At 53.9% G+C, this 22,716-nt stretch overlaps 3 protein-coding genes and 1 long non-coding RNA gene across 4 annotated transcripts; 3 read left to right on the top strand and 1 right to left on the bottom strand.

Annotated features, from left to right (window-relative positions):
• Positions 1–1,222: 1,222 nt before the first annotated feature.
• LOC135316065 (uncharacterized) lies at positions 1,223–10,318 on the bottom strand. Its single transcript, XR_010375510.1, has 4 exons — positions 8,908–10,318; positions 4,354–4,520; positions 2,669–2,766; positions 1,223–1,416 (listed from the first exon to the last, which is right to left on the bottom strand). It is a non-coding gene; the product is annotated as an uncharacterized LOC135316065 (long non-coding RNA).
• Positions 5,670–6,866, top strand: LOC135316064 (C-C motif chemokine 13-like). The gene is made up of 3 exons (XM_064467740.1): positions 5,670–5,863; positions 6,067–6,181; positions 6,348–6,866. Exons 1-3 carry the CDS (start codon positions 5,791–5,793, stop codon positions 6,451–6,453), a joined length of 294 nt encoding a protein of 97 aa, XP_064323810.1. The 5' UTR covers positions 5,670–5,790; the 3' UTR covers positions 6,454–6,866.
• On the top strand, positions 7,587–8,913 carry LOC104050681 (regakine-1). The gene is made up of 3 exons (XM_009511584.2): positions 7,587–7,825; positions 8,255–8,372; positions 8,766–8,913. The coding sequence occupies exons 1-3, from the start codon at positions 7,753–7,755 to the stop codon at positions 8,863–8,865; spliced, it is 291 nt and encodes a 96-aa protein (XP_009509879.1). The 5' UTR covers positions 7,587–7,752; the 3' UTR covers positions 8,866–8,913.
• Positions 10,148–11,255, top strand: LOC104050680 (C-C motif chemokine 3). Its single transcript, XM_009511583.2, has 3 exons — positions 10,148–10,390; positions 10,709–10,817; positions 10,993–11,255. Exons 1-3 carry the CDS (start codon positions 10,318–10,320, stop codon positions 11,081–11,083), a joined length of 273 nt encoding a protein of 90 aa, XP_009509878.1. The 5' UTR covers positions 10,148–10,317; the 3' UTR covers positions 11,084–11,255.
• The last annotated feature ends 11,461 nt before the right edge of the window (positions 11,256–22,716 follow it).

The raw sequence follows: 22,716 nt of genomic DNA, 5'->3' as shown, positions 1-22,716 counted from the left end.
TCGGGAGAAGCCCCGGAGGGTCCCTGCTGGCGGGGGGACCACGTCCGGGCCCCGGGAGCACGCCGCGCTGGGGACCCCAAGGCGATGAAGAAGCAGCACCATGACCCGGCCAGGCCATGCAGTGGGAGAGCACCGCCAGCCGTTCCTTGAGCAGCACTGACATCTTGTGCCAGATGGAGGAATAACAGCGGCCAAGCTTGGAGAGATGCAGAAACCCCACCACTGCTGCTGTGCCCCAGGCTGGCACCCCAACCCCTGCTCTCGCCGCCCCATGCCCGGCCTGGCAGAGCCAGGGCAGCCATCCAGCAGGACCAAAGAGCTTCCACGGACTGGCTCCTCGCCCTGCTCATGGTCTGGCCACTGCTGTGAGCCATGAGCAAGCCCCAGGGTCCCAAACCAGCAAGGGCTGGGGGGACTCACTCCTCACCCCAGCCTGGCAGAGCCAGTGCTCCTCCCCATCACTGGTGCCACATCCAATACTATTTGCTTTTCAGTTTCCTAACAGCAAATTCAGCAGGACAACAGGGAGGAAGGTCTTTCCCATGGCTGACCTGGCAAATATTTGCATAAGTATTTTAGGAAAATTTCCAAAAGTGACTGATGCCAAGGGGAAAAGGGCAGCTGCACCAGGACTGCTGCACGGCCACACTGGTCCCCACTCCCCCAGCTTGGAGCAGTGCTGGGGAAAGAATACACAAGGCAAATACCCTGGGGTGGTGCCGGGCTAAATGAATGAATCTTCTGCTGAGTGTCTTTTCCTCCCTGGACAGGTGGTTTCCAAAAATAGGTGTGAAAACTAACAGTCACTAACACCGCAAAAGCAGATTGTAGCTGCTGACAGATGCAGCCTGGGGAAAAAAACCACAGGGACTTGGGGCTGGGCCACAGGCAGATTTGGGGTGGCGTAGCAGAGGCCCCCACACCCCAGCGATGCTGATTCCCTTTGCCCATCACCACCTCCCTGCAGGATGCCTGCACTACCCTGCCTTGGGTCCTGTCCCTGGAGAAAATCCAGAGAGCTCAGCAAGCTTCTAGTGTGATTTTTGGTTTTTTATTTTTGACCCCAGCTCCTGGGCACAGAGAATTTTATGAGCATCTTACTTGCTCTTTTGGGGTTTCTTCTTTTTTTTCCCACCATTAAATGATACTTTTTGCCATTCAGGTTGTTGGGAAATCGTGAGGCATGTGCAACTTGCAGAAATCAGGGTGCAGATAAGGAGGCATATAGTGCTTTGGGTTTATTTTAGTTTTAAACTCTGGGTTTTCAAAGTCCAAAGCCCGTTGGGGGCGGGGGGAAGAGATCACTCAACTCGAGCAGCGCAGCCCTGATTGTAATCTCAAGCAGAGGAGTTTGGTGTTCACTTGGTGTTCGGGTTTTCAGCCAGGGCCCGTCCCTGTGCGGAGGCAGCCAGCATACTGGGGGCCAAAGGACATGGGAAATGAGTCAGGCAGCACACGGCGGGGGATGCTGAGGAAAGGGGAAAGTTCAGCCTGGGACAGCTGAGAGAGGATGAAACACCAGGGGCTGAGCTGCCTGAACAGCACAACACGGGTACTGCAAAGCCCCGTCCCCTGGGTGGTGTGGGGAGGGACAATCATCCCGGAGGAAAGCTTTTTACCTTTGGGATCAGCTCTGCCAGTGGCACCCTGAGCCACCCACCCACCGCTTTGAGTTGAAAACCATTCTCTTTGGGGCTGCTTTTCCCATTATGGGGCTGGCGGGATGTAGGGCGATCCGCATTCCACTGCCTGGCACCAGCAGCTAGGGAAGAGGGGGCTGCCCCACCACAGCTGCCAGCCAGGAGCAGGGCATGGTCTCCAAAATCAAGATAGCGCTCCAAAACTCCAGAGATCTACATCAAAGCCACGCGGTGTAATTCGTTTCACTGGGTTCCTGGTTCCTGCAGCCAGGGAGCATCGCTGCTGGCCTTTCCCTGTGCCCAGGTTAGGCAGGTGAGACAGGCTGCTCTGAGCCTGGCACACGGCTGTAGCTTCTTCCAGCAATGCCTGCAGCATGTTCACCATTGCTCCCGTGTGATGAACATGTCTAAAATCAGGGCTTGGCCATGACTTTCCTGGTGAAATCTCCCCTGGCCAGGGATGGCAGCATCTGTTCCCTCTTATTTCTATACATTTGTATCTTCTGACAGCAGGAGATGGGTCTGTCCCCACAGCCTCATGGTGGCCGGGTACAGGGCGGTGCCTCAGAGGCTGCACAACCTAGTCCCATGCTGGCTGGCAGCTTCGGGGGTGAGGTGCAGATCCCCACCAGCTTTTCCGGCCTTGGACAAAAAAAAAAAAAAAAAAAAACCAAAAAAAACCCCTGCTGCTTTTTGGGGAAAGTGATAGCATCTGGGCAGGAGCCAGCCAGGCTCCTCAGGAGCGTGGGTGGTGGTGGGGGCATGGACTATGAGCCACCTCTTCCTGCGGACAGGCGAGGGTGGACCCATCTCAATATAAACCATCTCTGCAAGCAGCTGGGGAAGTCCCGGGTGGCTGGAGCTGGGCAAGGACCTTAAAAATGGAAACAGCCCATGCAGGGTGTACATTTAGTGGTTATCTCACCATCAGCCCCGGCAAGGTAATGGAAAAGCTGATCCAACTGAAACAGAAATTTAAAAGGGAGAAGAATAAATCAAACAAATCCTTTATAGAAAACAGACCTGACCTGTCAAAGCTGCTTTGATCACGTTCATTACTTTGGCTGCCTCAGCTACAGCAGCCATCCTGTCCTGTCGATCTTCCTCCCCTGGGGTTATTGATCGGCTGAAATGAGGAGAAGCACAGTAGCATCAATAAAACAGCTGCAAACGTGGCTGGAAAAGCAACTCTCACCCAAGGGTGAGCGGCATTTCCAGGGCGCTGTGCTGCTGAGCAGATGTCCCAGCATGGCCGGCAGCACCCGGCAGCTCGCTCTGGCAGCCCCAGCAGTGCGCAGTGTTCTGCAAGACAAGGCTGTGGCTGGTTCTCAGCACGGAGAGTGACTAAGCACCGCCACGCTCCTGGTGGAGGCAGTGGTTTGCCCAGGAGCTGCTTTGCTTTCTGTTCGGGGTACAGAGAAGCCTTGGGGAGCAACGCCTGTATGGGGCAGCCATGGGGTGGCTGTGGGGTGGCCAGGGCTGCAGCATCCACAGCTGCCCCCGGGCCTTGTGGGACTGGGACCTCCTTGCCCCCCGCCCCCCAGCAGTGAGAGATTTGGAGTCCCTGCAAATTTTTTGGAGGGGTCAATGACAGCTCAGCTCCCAGCAGAGTCCCAAATACCTCTGCCAGCCCCCAGATTTTCTACCTTCCCCTGTGCTTCTTGGCAGCAGGGGCAGGATCTGTCCTATGTGCGTTGCAGGTGCCAACACCTCCCACCCGCATGGTGGGGCTCAGCCCTTCTCCCCACTGATGGTCCCACCGTACCGGGGTGGTAGGAGGCATGTAGGGATGAGGCAGCATTTCTTGGGTCCCCCACCTGTATCCTCTGCATTTGCTAGAGGGATTTCCCAGCCATGGGATTTCCCAGTGAGCAAGAGTAATAAAAAACAGGGCCAGCAGGGTCCCAGGACCCCACGCTGCAGCCCTGGGAGAGGGGGCAGGCAGAGATGGAGGCTGGTGGCCTGTCTCCAGCAACTGCTCCTCGCCACACTCTGCAGCTAAGCCCGGAGGCAGAGCTGTGAGTCCTGGCAAGGACCCTACCATGAAACGGGGTAAGAAAAAGAGGAAAAGGATGTTTTTCAGCCCAGACCACATGCAGGACCAGAGGACCTGCAGGGTCATACCAGAGCTGAGACTGGATCAACTCATCACAGCACTGGGTCTGTCCATGTCCTGTGCCCCTCTCTGCATCAAACATGGGAGGGCTGATGGGGTGGAGGGGGGGTGAAGATCAGTTTCTCCTAAATTCAGCAAGAGCTACAGGAGCACCTTGTTTTGCCTCTGGTCCCTCTGAGCCCCCATGGGCATCCCCAGCTCTGGTGCCAGGTCTGTGTAAACCAGTAAAGCCCTGTCCTGGCCAACGTGGGGAAGGGAAAGGGGAATATTCCTCCTGGAACACAGGTGAGCCCCAGGGACCTGGGGGTACTCAGGGGCTGCCAGCTCCAGGGGCCCAACCAGGACCGAAAATCCCCCATGCTCTAAAATCCACCATCCACAGAGGCCCCTCGCCCCCTGGGGCAGGCGCAAGCACTGGGGCTTGGGATGGAGGGATACTGCAGGTGGTGGGTATGTCATCCCTGGAATTTCCCGGCCTGATGTATTCCAACATTTTGCATGGGAGTTTTTAAAACAGGCCTTTCCCAGTCCAATAAACCCTCTTTTGTTTTCCTTGTACTTCTGTTTCATTTTCTTATTGCAGGGAATATTTCCTACCCTTAGGAGGCCACTTTTACCACAGCTGGGCCAGGAGGTCCTCGGTGCCTGGGGCTGAGAAGGCAGATAAGTGGGAAAGGATGGCTCCAGGAATGGAAAGGCGAGCCAGGCAGCTGCGCTGGACCAGGACCAGAGGCATTCACTTTCCTCTGCTCCCCGGGGCCTCCCTGAGGAGAGATTAAATGGGAGGTGGGGTGATGATGGGAAACTGCTCTGCCAGCCAGGCACAAAACCATGAACACCCCCTTGTCTGCACCCGCCAGCCCTGGGGCATCACCCAGCCCCACTTGCTGCACCCTGCTGTTACCCAGCATGTTCACCCCCCAAAAAAATGAGGCTGATTTCTGGGAAATTACATTGGATAAGAACAAATGGAGGGACACATCTGGTCCCACAAAGGAGGTGGCCCCCATTCCCATTGGGGCAGGTCCCTGCCTGGACCAGCACTTCATGCCCTCCCCAGCCAGGTCTTCATGGTGGGGCTGCACTGCAACGCCTGCAGCATGCCATCAGCACCCCCAGCCCCACACGGCAGGAACACGGCTGCCCTCACAGCCAGGCTGCCAGGGATTCATGTCTGCATCTCCCCACTGCTTCCCACTGTCCTCCAGCTGCTGGCAGCTGGGATGTATCCTGGGATTTGCTGGGGCTGGGGGGAGAGGGGGCTTTTTGGACAGCTGCAGCCAGGCAAAATCCACTGGGAAGCCCCAGACTGGCCTCTGCCTTTCCCAGCTCAGCATGGCCAACAACATGAGCTGCTCCTTCAGTGCAGGGGGGAAGGAAGCGGATACACCTGCCCAGCCTCTCCTGGGCCTCATGGGCCCCAGCGAGCCCCCAAAACCAGCACATAGCTGTCTACATGCCTGGTGCAATCAAACAGAAGCTGTTTCTCTATGGTTTTCTTTTGATGGGGGCTGTGGTATTTGGCTGTTTGTCCCCTGGGCCTGGATGCAAAGTGAGAGGATGCAAAGATTTGTGGTGCAGGGGGAGCACATGGACTGTTGGGAGCATGTGCGGTGACTGCAGGGTGCTGAGCCCTGCTCTGGTCCCAGCCAAGGGAGATCCCCATGCCCTTTCGCCAGCCCTGGAAGTCCTGTCGTGGCATACAGCCTGCCCGAGGGACAGGGATGTAGAGTCAAACTTCGGGAGCAACCTGGCCACCGGCCCTAATACTGGAGGCAGGAGCTCAGGAAAAATCCCATGCCCATTGAAGGCCAAAGGCACAGCCCAGGATCACATTTTTCCCTTCCTGGAACTGTGCTGGGAGGGGATAAGTATTGCATGTGGCAGGAGACCAGGACCTCCCCCTGTCCACGCAACTACTGTCCCTGGGGGGAAGCCAGCCCTGCTCTCTCCATAAAAGCAGCCCAGCTGCCTTGACCCTGGCAGACGGCAGCTCTGCTCTGGTGCCACCGAGCAGCCCTCCCACAGCCCGGCATGGCAAAGGCAGCCGAGGTGGTCTGCGCCCTCCTCCTCCTTGCTGTGCTGTGCTGCCAGAGCCTGGCTCAGAGTGAGAACCACCACCCACTCTGCCCCCACGGGTTGGGGGAATGGGGACAGCCCCCCCAGGGCCATGGGGATGGGTTTGTTTCATGCATGGGGTGCATGGGGGGGGGGGGGGGTCGCCTCAAAGAGCTGCCATGCCCACAGCAGGAGGGCTGAGATGGGAGGTGGGGGTCTCCAGGCTAAACAGAGTTTGCAATTTCCCCCCAGGAGCCCCGGCTGTGCCAGACAAGTGCTGCTTCAACTTCCAGACAAGAAGGATCAAGAGAGACAACATCATCTCCTGCTACCCCACCAGCCCTGAGTGCCCACACCAGGCTGTGATGTGAGTACCCTAAACCTGGGGGTAAAGCCTATCTAGAACCTGCCAGACCCTGTGCCTTGCTGTGGTCAGTCTAGTCATGATCCTCTGTGCTTCCAAGCCCCTCGGAAACTCAGCACTGGGGTCCCTGTACAACCACCCTACTAACCCCATCTTCTCTCTGCCCCAGCTTCAAGGTGAGGAGCGGGAAGGAGATCTGCGCCCAGGCAAGCAGGGGCTGGGTGAAGAGGTACCAGCAGAGCTTCCAAGTCAGCTCCTTCTCCATCCCCAGCTAGTGGGGTGGCCAGAGGCACCACAGGGAGTCCCCTCCATGAGGGATGGGACACCACAAAGGCGACCCATTTGCAGAGGTGGCTGTGGGGACACCGCATGTGGATATAGCAGCTCATCTGGGACATCCTGCCCACCAAGCTGTTACGACCCTCACCACCTCCTCGAAGGCAAAGGGCCTTTGCCATTGCTGGCATCCCACCAGGATGGGTTGTGCTGACCCCGCGGGGCCCTGGGGTCCACACCTGCTGCCAGCCCCCATGCTCTCAGCCCTGCTTTACTCACAGGCAACAACAGCATGTCAGTGAGGCTGCACTTGCTGGCCTGGCAGCAGCAGAGGGGTTAAGGGGGAGCTGCTCCATGGTTATTTTTTGTACAACATACTGAACAGAATTAAACCTGATCTCACACATGCAAACATCTGGCTCTGCAAGTGCCTTGGGAGCGAGCAGATCCTGCTACTGGCTTTCCCACCCGGGTGTTAAACCACCTCTGTAAGTGCTGGGGTCAGTAAGGAAGTCAGGAAGAGGCAAAACCCCAACCATGTCTCTGTGAGGGGGTCTGGGGGTGCACGGGGCCAAACTATGTCCATGCGGGCTTTGGGAAAGCCACCAGTGAGAGAGACAAGAGGCAGGCACAGCCTGCGAGAAGGGGGCTTCACATGCTCCTCATCAGCCATCCTAATGAGTGGAGACCCCGGCTCAAATTCGATCGGAGCTACCACTCGGAGATGCCTGGTCAGTCCCCAGTGGCAGCCTGTGCTCATGGGATGCCACGAGGAGACATGATGGGCACTGCCACTGTGATGGGCAGCCAGCAATTGGTATTAGGGTGGGCTGGGGCAAGCTCAGACACGACCAAGCCACTTGCCCCTGTGCAAAGCTGCAAGAGAGACATTGCAGCTGAGATGACAATGGGTGGTTTTTGAAAATAAAGTCACCCAGGGCTCTGGCAAGCATGAGCATCATCCTGTGTGGTTTGCCGGCAGCAACAACCAAACCCAAAATAGACTGCTGGCCCCGGCACATCATCAGTGGTGCAGAGCTGCTGGCTGCTTACCACACTTTCCAGCAGCTCTCGGGTACCACGAGGGTCGGAGGGGCTGGGAGAGGAATTTCCATTCACTGGTTGCCCTTTATTGGTGGCTCTGGGTGGTACTTTCCCTGGGGATAGCCCAGAGCTGTCATGGAAAGCCTGGCCAGCGGGTATATCATGCCAAGGTGCAGGCAGGACAGGCAGGTAGCTCTCAGTGGCCCCAAGTCAGCAAGAACTGCTGCTGGCACTGACCGAGCCCCTGATTGGACATGAAGGTCTTCCCCTTGGCTCTGCTCACCCTGCTGCTGGTGGCTCTCTGGACTGGAAGCCAAGGCGCCTCCTGTAAGTACTGATGCCAAGCCTTTTCCCAGAGTTGCCTCAGCACCATCCCTGGCTCTTCTGGCTACCAGGATTTTCGGGGGACAAGAGCTTCAGTTCCTGCTTCTGCCATGGGTTTGGGGGGCTGGGGTCATCACGAGCTGCCTCAGCAAGGGACTGTCCTAGTCTTGTTCAAAATGAGCAAAATTAGGCTTGGGGATGGCTTCAGCCCTGGCACCCTGGCCGGGGAGCTCAGTAATAGCCCTCTGCGGGCAGGGAAATAGGGGGGGTCCTACCGTGGGGCAAAGCAGCACTGCCAGGGACATGAGAGGGGACCCCTTGTAGGGGGAGGGAGAAGGAGAGTCCCTGGGAAGCACCCACAGCCCTCAGGGGAGCACCCACACCCCTCATGCCAGGCGTGGGAAAGCACCAACCCCTCTTGCCTCCTCTCAGTACGCAGCTCCTACAGCATGTGTTGCTACAAGAATATGTTAATCCGGGAGAAAATCCCTGCGTCCCGTATCAAGAAGTACCAGGAGACACCTTCCCACTGCTCCCGCAAGGCCATGATGTGAGTACACCCAACCCCCACCCAGCCTTCCTCCCTGGCACCCCGCTCCTCACCCTCGCTCACCCACATTCCCTACTGGTTGTTCTGCCTTTGGGGATCCCCCAAAACAAGCCACCTCTAAAGGTTGCTGTGGGTTGGGGTGCCCTGCCCTGGGTCCTCACATGCACCTTGCTCCTCATTGCTTTATCCCAAATAGCCCCAAAATCCCCTATTTCATCTGCCAGCCTGAAAAACGGGAAGGAAGCCGAGGTTTCAGAGATTGTTAAAAGTCAGCACTTTCAGGGGATGTGGGAGCACAGGATGCTGCAGGCATGCCCAGGCTGGCGGGGGAACCCCCGGGCACAGCCGGATCCCGCATCCCCCCAGCTAACGCAGCCCTTCTCTCCCCCACAGAGTGGAGGTCCGGAATGGGAGGAAGTTCTGCGTGGACCCGAAGGAGGGCTGGTTCCAGGAGTACCTGCAGCAGAAGAAATCAACCACCACCTCCATGTGAAGCTGCCTTCCATATAAGCTCTATTTATTTGCATCCAATTACCTGTACATTCTCATCTCGTTAAGTTATGGAGCTGGCTCCGTCCCCTCCCCTGCCGTCGTCTGTCCACAGTCCTCTATGTCCCTTGATGGGTTTAATAAAACATCTCTTGTTGACCTGCAGCTGGAGTGAGATGACATAAATCCTGTGTGAGAAAAGAGGGGTCACATCAGGACTCAGTATCCTTGTGGGGACACAGGAATAGTCTTGGAATGCCCTGGGAGTGCAGTGAAACCTGAAAGGCTAAGGCTGAACCCCTCAGCTCCCCCGCAAGACGAAGCAGCTCCTGCTTGTGCATGGGATGAGGATTGAGGCAGGGATAAAGGCAGGTGCAGGCCTACAATGGGTGAAGGTTGGGTTTGGGTGGGGTTTGGGGGTTGGTTTGTTTTTCTCCCAGATGGATCAAGGGATTAAACAGGATGGCTTCAGAAGGGGAGGTGCCTGGAGGTTTAGCACTGTCCTTCAGACCCAGCCAGAACCTGGAGATGGGCACCGATGGGGGTGGCCCTGCTCATGTTGTGGGACTCCAGGTCCCTGGGAATCACCTCATCTCATGGGGAAAATCCTCCTGCAGCTTCTAGAGCCTGTCCACCCACTGTGGTGGCAAATGGAGGAAACTGAGCCACAACAGGCTTCTCCCTGATATCAATAATTTCCTTAAAAATAACAATTTGAAAATGCGGGTGCTTTTGGGCTGGTCTCCAGTGGGCACAGGGAATCTGGAGCAGCCTTCATCTGCCTGGTTCCCATCAGGGCTCCAGCCACGGAGCTTTGGAGCTAACGCTGTATCCCTGCTTTGACCAGTGGAGCAGGGTGAGGACTGGCATTTGTGGCAAAACTGGGGATAAGCTGGGATTTGACACCTGCCACTGGTTTTCTGCCAGCAATAGTGGCAGTGGCTGGGGGTGTCCATGCCATGGCATGCGAGCTGGGCTGGGCAGCTCCGCACCCCCCCGACACAGTGGTACTGCTGGGGCTGTTGCAAAGCAAAACCCTGCCTGGAGCTTGCTGGTGTTGCTTTACAGCTGCCTGCTTGGGATTGCTGTCGGGGCTCTGGCCACCGAGCTTCACACTCCAGCCTGGCTCATGGCCGGTGAGGTCATTGCAGCAGCAGCAGGGTCAGTGGCGTGGGGGTTAGGGCTCTGGCTAGTCCCTGCCAGGCACCCAAATGGAATCTGAAAGCTGCAGCCTCTTGGCCAGCACTTCTCTTCCTGTGGTTTCCTTTCCTTCTCCAGCTCAGCAAAACTAGGAGATTCTGATGTAATTTCCCTGATATGATGCATTCATTTTCTTTCCTTGAAATCCTGCTCCCACACAGTGCTTGCGGATAAAAGGAGGGCAGCACCACAGGGATGCTCATGCAGAGGAGAGCCCTGGAGTCCCACTCGTGGTTCCCACGGCCCACGCAGCACCATGAAGGTCCCCACAGCTGTCCTGATCGCTCTCCTACTCATGGCGACCTGCACCCCATCCAAGGCCCATCTCGGTGAGTCCAGCATTGCTGCATCCTACCCAGGGCTGGGTGTGCCATTGCTCCACGGGAACTGCTGGGGCAGCTGAAAAACCCCATCCTCATCAGCGGGGATCCTCGTGGCTGTGGGAAGGGCTGGGCTGGAGAGCACTGCCAATGCTGGGACTCCAGCTTGCAGCCAGGGGTCTCCTGGGGGGGCCACCACCAGGGAATATGACACAAGGGTGGGGATGGGTGATGGCAAATCGCTGGGAAACCCCAAGTGTCAGTGAGGCCAAAGCCTCTACTGTAACCTGGGGTCTCACCAGGCTGGCTGTCTCTCTGCCCTCACAGACGGCGTTCCCACCTCCTGCTGCTTCAGCTACCAGCAACGCCCTGTCCCACAGAGTCTCATCACCTCTGTCTACATCACCAGCAGCAGATGCACTCAGCCAGGAGTGATGTGAGTACCCACTGCTTCTGGGGGCTCAGGGTGTGATGGTCAGGGCAGTGCCCCAAGGGTGGCTAGGAAGGGGACAGGGACACAGCTGGGGCCACCTGCAGCACTTCTGGTGGGACCCAACACAGGCACCCCAGTGCCCTGGCTGAGCACCCTGACATGGGTTTTCTCCTGGCAGCCTGGTCACTAAGAAGAAGGAGCTGTGCGCGGACCCCCGAGCACCCTGGGTGCAGGCGCAACTGAAGCACTTCCAGACCCTGAAGAACTGACCCTTGACTGCTGCCACCCACGATGCCCCCAGTGCTAAATCCCAGCAGGCTTCCAGCCCCAGGCCTGCAAGAGCATACTTGAACTGTAGTCTTCTCCAACAGGAAAATTTATTTTATTTAACTTATTTAAGTTAAACTAAATATTTTTTGCTAAGAAAAGGGAAAACACAAAAATAAACTTGTATTAGGGAGGATGTGCAGGTTTATTGAACATGGGCTACGGGGTCAGTTGGGTGTTGGGGTGTCCTTTGAGGATCCTGGCCTCTTCAAGAGTGCCAAAGTGCCAGGAGCTGGGGCACTGTGTGAGGGTCCCTGTGCCAGGGGCCTGGAGTCTGGACCGGCTGCAACTGGGGGCACTGCAAGGGACAGGGAGATGATGAGCACAACAAGCCCATGCCACGCTCCCTCCCTCCCCGCATTACAGCCCTGCCCCTGTCCCCAGGTCACAGATGGCTGTGGTGGCCACGTGGCCCTGGGGACCCTGTCCCCCCAGCTACACCCCTCACCAGTGCCTGCGTCACCTCAGCTGATGCACCCCCAGGAGTCAGCATCTCCTCCCATGGCAGAGCAGTGCTGGTGGGTCCTTTGGGAGCCACAGGAGCTGCAGAGCAGAAGACTCCAGAGTCTCGGGGAGCCATGGGACCCACTGCCACCAAAGGCCCCTGAGCTGTGGGCTGTCAGCCCCCGTGCTGCACCTCCACCCTGCTCCCCTCCTGCTGCCGGAGCTGAGCCACTGGCACGCACCCTGCACCATGCCTGGCTCAACATCCCAGGAAACCTCCATCCCTGCCCAAAAGCATCATCACCTCTCTGGGGCTCTGGGGACCAGGGACCAGCATTCACCCCTTCTCCTCTGCCTCCTCCTGTCCTGCCGGGCACAGGCACTGGCTGGCATCGCAGGACCTGTGCCGGCCCGGTGCTCCGCCCAGGCAGCACCCCTGCGGGAGCCTGGGACCACTCAGCCCCAGGGGTGTGGGGGACCCCCACCAGCACCCGGGGAGGCAGGAGGGGACCAGCCAGAGCATCCTGGAGGAGGGAGGCAGAGGGGCGGGTACCAACCTGCTGGGGATTTCAATGCCCAGATGAAACATCTCCCAGAAGGCATCCAAGCCCTGGCAGAACGCAGCAGAAGTGGTGCAGGGCAGAGCATAGCGCCTGGCCCTGGGGCAGAGCTGGCATCAGCAGTGGGGGGAGGGTCCCGCTCACCCCCCTGGAGCTGGGCAACGGGGCAACCACGTCTGGGGGTGATGCCACCCACCTGGCTGCAGCAGCGGTGGAACCGGGCGCTGGCGGGACAGAGCAGCGTGTGGCAGCAGTGCCACCCCGCCACCGCCTCCTGGCAGGCGAGGCAGGGGTTCCGGTCCTGCTGCACCGGCTGGGGCTTCCAGCAGAAGGACCTAAGGGACAGGGGTGACGGTTCAGCCCCAGCCCAGCCGCGCTCACTTCAGTTCCCCGAACAACTGGGAGTTGCAGCCCTGCTCGTTGCCGTGGGGGAAGTGGAAGCTCTGCAGGCAGTGAACTAAAATGGAGACTAATAAAGTAAATTTTAAAACCAATAGGGTACATGACAGACAAGAAAATTAAAAAATAGGGATGGGAGCTTGATATAAGTAGATATAGAATGAAAATTTTAAAAGCAATGGCACTAAGTCAAGAAATAATTAAAAAATAAAAGACAGTGAGTGGGATAAAAGTAGAAATTATGTTTTAAAATGTCATTCTAAAAAGGATTAAGAAAATAGAGGAATAAAATTAAAAATAAAGGACAGCAAACCAAAACTCAGACATAGAAAGCAAATTTAAAAAGCAAAGGTGTAAAGGAAAGACAAGAAAAAAAAATAAAGACATTGAACTGGATAAAAGGCGATATATAAAATGTAAAAAGTGACAGGGATTAGGGAAATAAAGGAAAAAAATAAAAACAAGGACAGCAAACTAAATAAATGGAAACAGAAAGTAAACTTTAAAAGTAATGGGAATTAAGAGAGGAAAAGATTAAAAATATACAGACAGGGAACAGTCAAAGTAGACGTTAAAAAAGTTAAAATCCAAGGGATTAAGAGAGGAAAGAATTAAAATATAGGGACAGGAAACTAAATAAATGAAGACAGAAACAGAAATTTTAAAAAGTGAGGGCACTAAGGAAAGACAATAAATACTTAAAATAGAATAAAGGGGAAAAAAGTAGGCATAGAAGAACATTTAAAAACGGCAGGGAGTCGGAGAGTAAGGGAAAAAAATAAGAAATAGGGACAACAGACTAAATCAATGGAGACATCGAAAGAAAATTTAAAAAGCAACAGCATAAAAGAACAGAGAGGAACTGTTACGAAGTAGGGAGAAAAAACAATAAAAGTTGACAGAAAGAATATTTTAAAAGTGAAGGGATTAAAAGAGTGAAAAAATAAATAGGGTCAGCAAAGTAAATAAATTAAGACATAGAAACAAAATTTAACAAGTGATGAAGTAGAGGACAGGCAGGAAGAATTAAAAGACACCGAAAGGGAAGTGGATAAATGTAGACATGGAGGGAAAATTTAGAAAGCAACAGGGTACTGGCCATACGGGTGAGAAGTGAAATAGCAGGAGAGGGAACCAGCCAGCCACAGGGAAAGGACATGGGAAGAGCAACGGCTCGTCCCGCGCGGAGCAGAGGGAGTCACTGAAAACAGCGACAGGTTGCTGGGCAGAGGGAGCCCTCAAAATGCAATTTTCACAAGTGCTGGGGAAGAAGGCAGTGTGGGAAGAATGAAATAACAGTGGGTGGGGAGCTGGAAAGGAAGAGGCATAGAAAAGAAATGTAGAAGTCAACAGGATATAGGGCAGCATTGGCAAAAAAGCAGAAAGCTTCAGGGAGCTGTAAAGGTAAAACCACAGGGTGGCCAGTGATGTCTATCGACTATATCCTCTTTCTTGAGCCATTACTCCTAATGGCTGAGATCCTGGTCCATACAGGTGGGGAGTAGGACATATCTTCTGTGAGTTGCTGGACCTTCTGGGACAGTTTCTGCACAGCTGAGACATAGGAGGAAGAGAGACTTCCTTCGGATTGCCAGAGCTGGCCAGCCAATTCATCCCCCACTGGTTCCTCTCCATCTTTCCAGGTCATTACTGCCAATGAGCTGGCATGCAACGCTGGTGTGCTCTCTACAAACTTCCACCACATGGGGCGTGTGCACTGGGCTTCATCTGGATCTTTGGTCGTTGTTCTGCTCATCATAAATCACCTCCAGCACAGCTAGTTCCCTCAGGTGCTGGACACCTCTCTCCATGATGGTCCACTCACCTGGGTGACAGAGAACATCTTCCTCAAAGGGATACCTTTCCTTCGCGCCTGATGGGAGTCACCTCCAGAGGCTGATTACCTTGTGCTCCATTTCCAATTGCTTTGTCAATGCCCCCTTCCCTAGCAAGGGACCTCAGCTACTTGGCTTCCCCACCCTCTAATTCCAGGCTACTGGCCCCATCATCCCAGCATCAGAGCAGACAGGTGACAATGTGCTCACCTGGATGACGACTGAAATCATCTCACATATCTCACAGCTCACTCAGGGATAGGGTGGTTACCATCTCATTTATGGGTTCTGCCTCCTCCACCTCTCGTGATGGACCTGGTTCATCTTCATCCCTTACTGAATGAGCCGATTTTCTTGTGTACTTCTCCTTACGTGCAGGGGCAGCTGGTAGCAGCACGGGTTGGTTCACTGGTTGAGCTGCAGTACCCGTCACAGTGGTTGGAGTAGCCGCAATGCCTGTCATTTTGTCAAAGCCAGAGACTTTCTCTTCCCTTTTAGGGTTCTGACTAATGTTGAACTGGGCTCGGTAGGCACGGGCCAGGACCCAACACGTTGCAGTGATCTATATCTCTCTACAGTTGTGACAACATACTTTTTCCAAATACTTTCCTAGTTTTTCAGGATTCTGCACTTTTTCAGAGGTGAAATTCCAAAACACTGGAGGTGCCCACTCTCCTAGGTACTAATGCTATCCCACACACCCTGCCACCCATAACCATCCAGCCTTGGGGCAGATCTCTGGATTATATTAAACTGCTTATTAACCTTAGACAAAACCAAAACAATACTGCCAAGAAATACCAATAGAAGTATCTTAACTACCCAAGGACATTCAAGATGCTGAAAAGTTGTTGTAATGAAGGAGGAAACATCCTATCAGGCAGCAGCAAAGGTGCCATTCTACATTTCCTCCATTAAAAAACCTCTCTGAGGAAGAGGTATAATTGCTAGTTGTTTCCATGAGGTGGTACCTGAAGTACAGTAACAGCTTTGGTACAAAGCCCAAACACCAGACTAAGCTCAAGGCCAGGGTTTTAATAACAAATCTCCCAGGCAAAATACCACTAATCACTGCAGAGCACAGCAAACTGAGAAAACCAATACCAATCTTTAATACATAGAGCAAAAAAAAAATTAGCATGCTGCAGATCAGATGAACTAATATTGAGAACAGATGAAATCAATATTGTGACCAGCAACTGTTAACCGATATAAATTCCTTAACACACTCTGGTTAATCTGTTGTCTCAAATCCTTTGTGCCCCACATTGGGTGCCAAAAATGACTGCCATGGTTTAACCCCAGCCAGCAACTGAGCCCCTCCCAGCTGCTCGCTCGCTCCCCACCAGTGGGATGGGAGAGAGAACCAGAAGAGTAGAAGTGAGAAGACTCATGGGTTGAGATAAAAACAGTTTAATAATTGAAATAAAATACAGTAAAATGATAATAACAGAATATACAAGGCAGGTGATGCACAATGCAATTGCTCACCACCCACCGACCTATGCCCAGCCTGTCCCCGAGCAGTGGTCACTGCTTCCCCTCCACCAGCTCTTGGAAAATCCCTGGGAGCTGCCCTGATGGGGCCTGACTCTAACCGACCATCAACCTGTCATTTGGAAACATCCTTGCAGCTCCTCTGCAGGCTCAGGCAGGCAAGCCCCAGCAGCACCATCCCCTGGGGCTGCAGCCTTCTTACACAAAGGGGCCATCACCATCAGCCTCACCGCCCCCCGGCCCTCCTCCAGCCCCAGCCCACAGCTGCAGCCATGGTCCCTCACACCCACCACCAACCTGCTCCCCGGACTCTCTGACAGCCACTCACCAAGCGCAAAGGACTACGAACACAGCTGTGGGTGCAAAGGAGGCAGCAAGCGTTTATTCGTCAACGTGTGTAAGTCCTGGCCAGGAGTGAGTCTGCCCGGAGGCTCAGTCCCTTCGCCTGGGGCAATTCAGCAGTTGTTACTGGAGCAGCAGATACACAGAACAAAAATACAGCAATTAGGAGGAGGACAGAGGAACAGAAAGAAAAATACAATGAGGGAGGAAGACTGAGGAACAGAGAAACAAAGGTATAGGGAAAAGGACACCGAGATGGAGAAACCAACAAAAAAAGGGATGAGGACCCCTGCAGGGACATGGCAGAAGAAAAACAGGGTCAGGGAGCACGACAGATGGCAAGAGAGAGAAAATGATGAGCAGGGAGCAGAACGGATGGATGAAATTAAATAAGAGGGATAAGGGGAGAGGGAGAGAAGAGGATAGGGAATGAGAGGGATTCACAGGGAAAAAAAAGAGAAACACACAGATCAGGACAAAGAGATGGAGAAGGAAAAACCAGCACTGGGCTGGAGGATGAGAAAAAAGGCCCAGGAGCAGGACAGAGGGGAATAATGGAACAGTGAGTTGGACAAGGGGATATAGCAAGAATCGGTGGGACGGGCAGACGTATGGAGATATACAGACAAAAAGTTAGAGGGAGGATGGAGGACAGAGTAAGAGAAAAGGGACAGGGAGCAGGGCAGAGATGGAGAAAGAAACATCAGAGATAGAGAAAGAAGGAGAGTGGCAGGACCAAGGCAGAGAGATGGAGAAAGAAAAAAAAAACGATAGTGATGGGTAGCAGGCCAGAGGGACAAGGAAAGACAGGAGGAAGGGCAGAGGGATATAGAAAACAGGTCAGGGAGCCAGAAAATGGGATACTGTGAAAGAGAGAGGGACAGGGAGCAGGATGCTGAGATAGAGAGCCAACGAGAGCAACAGAGAGAGTGACAGAGAGGTGGAGCACAAGAAAAAACAGGGACAAAGAGTGGTGCAGTTGAAGCAATAAATAATAGGGACAGGGTCAGAAAGATTAAGGGATAAACAGGAAGGAGGCCAGGGACAGTGAGATACAGAATTTTTTTTAAAAACACAGTGACAGTAAACAAGACAAAGGGATGAAGAGAGAATGAAAAGGAAGGAAGGAGAGAGATACGAAGGCAGGGACTTGGAGCCGTATGTACAGGCTCAGAGGGGAAAAGGGAGCCAGGGAAGAGACCAGAGAAATTGAGGGGGCAGGGAAGAGACAGATTTAGAGCAGGACAAAGAGATGGAAAAGGAAAAAAACAGCGGTGGGCTATAGGACAGAAACAAAGGATGGAAAAAAAAAGGAGGGAGAGGGAGCAGGAAAAAAGCACAGAGAGAAAAAGGTAGCGGTAGAGGAAGAGAGAGTAGGTAAGAAGACTAGAGAAGGAAGCAAAAAAAAAAATTGCAGCAGCCTGGGAAAAAGAGGGGGCCAGGGGAGGGACAGGATGCACAAGAGGGGCGATAGGGACAGTCAAGGCCAGGACTCACCGCAGCTCTCGCCCTCAGTGCTGCCAAGAGAATTTGACAGTTCAGACTTTTCTTTCACCTTCTCTCCTCCCTCCCTCTTTTGTAACTCCTGTCACTTGGCTGTCCTCCTAGGAGGGTACGTGGGTGTCTCACCGCTCGCACAAGGCGAGGCTTCCCAGGCGCGCGGCCTCGCTCGTTTGTGCGCCGCACGGCCGTGCCGCGCTGCCGGCGCTGCGCCCGGACCCCGCCGCGCGCGCCGGCGGCCCGGCCTGCGGCGGCCTGTGGAGAGAGCGCCTCCGCCGCCTGGAGAGGCGGGCTCTCCTGCCTGCCGCGGGAGGCAGCTGCCGGGCGGGTGGCCTTCCATTCCCTCGTATGGACCTTTCTCTGGCCCCTCCAGCTTCAGCCGCGGAGCTCCTGTCCGCAGCCAGTAGGTCTCCGGCTGTGCATTTCTGCCAGTGCCACTAGAACGAGGCCAAAGGCGATCCACCCAGCATCATCCCTGGAGAGGAACCGACAGCCGAGTCCTCAGCACCGCCTCCGGGAGAGGGAACGAGCAAGTGGTGGCTGTGGCTCTTCTCAGGCAGGAGCTCCTCTTTCTGCAGGAGCTTCGGAGGCACCGCTCTTTCCCCGAACTGATGCTAACGGCACCCGCATTTCTGGTGCAATAAAACATATTCAAGGGCCGGCTTGCTGCCGTGAGGACAGGGTTTGGGCGTGACCCGGGGATACGGGAAGGGCTTCAGGAGAGGTGCTGAGCAGAGGGGGGCCGTGCGGACTCAGAGGGAGCCGGAAGGCACCCGGGGGGTGTCCGCCTCCTTCCCCTCTCCCCAGCCCTCGGGTAACTCCCTGGGGCTGCCCCGACCGCAGCGGGCCGTTTGAAGCTTCCCGTCCCGCCGGCCCCCCCCGGTGCCCTCAGCCCGCGCGGCCGCCCTCCCTCAGCGGGAGGCAGCTCGGCGCGCGGCGGCCCCGCCCCGCCGGCAGCCCGCGCATGCGCGGCTCCCCGGCGGCAGGAGCCGGGCTCGGTCGCCGAGCGGCAGCAGCGCATCGGCGATCCTCGTTCGGGGCGTCCCGAAAGTGCGCAACGACTGACGTCTCAGCCCAGTTTATACCGTCCAAAGGCGGTAACCGGGTGCCGGTACCGGCGGGTACAAGGCTTAAATTCCCCCGCCCTTCCCCTGGCAGCCCAGGCAGTGACTTTCATTGCCTCTGCGCCAAGCGGCATCCATCTGGCGCCAGCGTGGCGGTCCGTTGCATGTGGATGCTTTAAAAGTCTGGTAGTTGTTTCTGCCCATGCACCGCGTTCCGCAGGGAGGAGAAGCAGCACAGGGAACCTGTGCAACAGGTTTCTTCCCCCCTCTTCCCCCTCAGAGTAAGCCCCAGGGACTGCTGTATCAGTCTGCATGTAGCATCAGGGTTGTGGGAGCAACAGCAGTGAGCCAACAGATGCTGGAGGGAGATTTCATAGAAACATAGAACCATTAAAGTTGGAAAAGACCTCCAAGATCGTCAACCATGTCCCAAAGTGCCACATCTACATGTTTTTTGAACACCCCCAGGGATGGTGACCCCTCCACCTCTCTGGGCAGCCTGTTCCAATGACGGACCACTCTTTCAGTAAAGACATTCTTCCTAATATCCAATCTCAGCCTCCCCCGACACAACTTGAGGCCATTTCCTCTCATCCCATCGCTAGTAACTTGGGAGAAGAGACCAACCCCCACCTCACTACAACCTCCTTTCAGTTGTAGAGACCTGTAACTGCAGAGAGCGATAAGGTACCCCCTCAGCCTCCTCTGCTCCAGACTAAACACCCCCAGCTCCCTCAGCCGCTCCTAATCGGACTTGTTCTCCAGATCCTTCACCAGCTTCATTGCCCTTCTCTGGACACACTCCACAGTCAAGAAGGGACTGAAAGCTGCTTTGTGTGAGAGGGCAAGCTGTGTTTAGCAGGAAACAGCACATCCAAGCAGACCAGATGCAAGAGGCTCATGTGCAGCTGGTGATTCTTGGGCTTTGTTGTGTTGTTTGCACCTTTCCTCACCTCTGTGCTATCAGTGATCTGCTCTCCTAATCCTGCATACACACAAGGCTTCCTGTGCAAACCTTGTCACTTAGATAAGAGACACTGCACGATGTTACTTACCACCCTGCCCTCCAACATTCAAAGTAATTAGACATGAAACAGGGAAAGCAAAAGGCATGTTGGATGTCCTTAGCAGATGACTGGAGAGCCCTGGAGGTTCGGTCTTTGCTCTGTACAGGAGCGTAGCTCTGCACTCCCTGCCACTCCTGCCAGCGAGCATCACAGTTGCACTTTGCTGCCTGCAACACAAAATACGTAGTGGGCTGCTCTGCCACTATGTCGTGTGAGCTGCTCAGTTCCTTTGGCTACCTAATTCAGATCCTTAAAACAACCACTTCACTCAGTTTCTTTAATTCAGACGCCTCTAAATATCTCCTGGCCTGCAAGCTGTTTTCAGCTAGCAACACAGCTGAAATACAGCATGGGTAGAAATCTATCTGTCATCTTGCTTTGATGTCAAAAAGGTCTTGTAACATGGACCCCTGATTGTTTTGGTATCAAGGCTGCAAAGCAAGAAATACACCTCCACTTGAGCAAGCAAGACACCTGCCAAATAGCTGCACACAGTAATACATGGCTGCCTGTGACCGACACCTTCTTCTGCTAAAATCAGAGCACAGTTCCCTTGTGAAGGGCCGTTGGCAGTGCAGAATGTACCTCAGCTTTCCCTGCACCAGGTCCCCAGAGAGCAGCCTCTTAGCCTGACTGGAGGGTGCAGCAGCCTGTTGTCATCCCAGCTCCTTGACCTTGAGAAAGTGGCTGCCTGTAGCAGCAGCAGAACTGTTGTAAATAACTAAAGGGTTAAACTTGCAGCTTGAACCATTATTAACCTAAACCCACATCCTGAGAAATACAAATGACTCAATGAGCCAACTTGTGAAAGGAATTCAAGGTTCACAAGCTGAGAAACTTCAAGGACCAATAACGAAAAGAAACATTCTCCTGCAAGGAAGATGGAGAGATGAAACAATGAAACCAGTGAGAGTCACAGTAACTGGGGGAAGAGTAATTCCAGCGGCAGGAGATTGTGACCACTGACTCAACTGAGGGACGAAAGGACTAGCCCCCCCACTCCTTTTGAGCATGCACAGTGAATTAAAATCACACTGTAGCTCTAAATTTAAGCACAGAAGATACAGACCAGTGGAAGAAAGGGATGCTCAGTCAGGTCAATAATTACGTATTATATAGGCGTGGTGTGTTAACTTTCACGTATAAATGTCAAAAATGAACTCCACTAGGTGTGCATGCTAGGTGGAAAGATTCCCCACGTACCCGGCACTGAATAAAGTAATGCCTGCTCTTTAATCCACCTAGTATTAAGGGGTTTTATTCCCAGTTTTCAGTGACAGAATCACTGCAGCCTAAAGAGGAAAGGAATGACTGGGTGTAAAACTCTCCAGGCTGCCTGTGTCCCGAGCAAAGCAGACGACCTCAGCAGCCAAGGCCCAGGGCAAAGCTAACAACCTGAGGAGGAGTCACAGGGTGTAGCAGTTGCTGCTGCAACAACCATACTTTCTGGCCTAGCTGGGTAGAGTAAAAGGCAAGAGAAAGGGGCCTGCTGGGTGCCTTGAGAGGCAGAACTGCTGTAGATTGTGTTGTGGCTGTTTCGCTCTTTGTCTTTGGCAGAGTTACTTCCCAGAGGGCAGGAGACGGGTATGTTGCACAGCACGAGAACTGCTGCTTACAGAGCAAAAGGCACTATAAAGCAGCAGTGAAGAACAAGGATGGCCTATGAAGATGGTATGAACAACATGGAGAGCCTAAAGCATTAGCCAGGCAGGGCTTGCACCTAACCTTGTGTTATGGTTTAATCCCAGGCAGCAACTAAGCACCACACAACTGCTCACTCACCCCCCACTCGCAGTGAGATGGGGGGAGAGTGGGAAAAGTGGAAGTGAGAGAACTCATGGGTTGAGATAAAAATATTTTAATAATTCAAAAGAAACAGCAACGTGTAAGGAAAAAGAGGGTAAAAAATAACAGAGAAAATTAAAAAAAAAAAAAGAAAAAAAAAGGACCTCAGAGTCAGCCCTGTAAAGATGAGGAATCCTGACGCTACCTCCCCAGATGCCCCAGATGCATTGTGGGAAAACGCTGGTGAGGATACCTGGCACAGAAAAGAGGAAAGAGCCACTGGGAACCTTGGTATCAAAAGACCACCTGACTTTACCTGCAGGAATAAATAGAAGAAACCCTGTCATCCCCCCCCTCAAAAAATATAGAAGCTAAAAAACAGAAAAAATGAAAAGCCCAGAACACTCAAAAAGAGAGGACACTGCACCATGCAGCAACTGAGGCTGTCTGAGGGATGAAGCTGGAAGGACAAGGTACCTGCTGCAATAGTGGTGTGAGACACTGAAGCCAGGTTAGTACGAGGCCCCTTAGGGAATTACAGAGGCAGTCAGCCAACTGAAAAACCACAATGGCATGACATGGTGATTCAAAGATCTAAAATGGGCACCGTAAGACTACAGAAACTGCTGCTAAAAATCACAGAACATAACTGCCATGACTGATACTAGACCAAATTTCACTCAACACTTCAGGAAAAAAGCAAAACTGAAATAATAGAAAAAGCTTGCTTGCCCAGGACGGCAATAAAGGAAAGATCCCTGGCTGGAGATTGTTACAAGGACAAATAATAAACATCCTCTTCTCCAAGAAATTCCAGGGAAGACAGTGACACAGGCCTGTGCTGGAAATATGTGCCTAGCCAAGGCCTCCAAGTAACAATGACCATGACATCTGGATGGACAGTGAAGGGATGAATGCAAAAATTATGGCAGGGAATGAAGTAAATAAAAGGCACTGAGGAGCAGAGATCTGAGTGCTGGGGGTGTGTCTGGGGCGGGGGGGAGGGGGGGGGGCAGCAGGGCCTGAGGGAAAGCCTACAATTACAAGAATTATTGCTAAATCAGTGAAGGGAAAATGATGAC

The sequence above is a fragment of the Phalacrocorax carbo genome, chromosome 17, assembly GCF_963921805.1.
Source record: "Phalacrocorax carbo chromosome 17, bPhaCar2.1, whole genome shotgun sequence".
Lineage (NCBI taxonomy): Eukaryota > Metazoa > Chordata > Aves > Suliformes > Phalacrocoracidae > Phalacrocorax > Phalacrocorax carbo.
The sequence above is the reverse complement of the archived record's forward strand: the minus strand, read 5'-3'. Positions and strand labels throughout refer to the sequence as shown.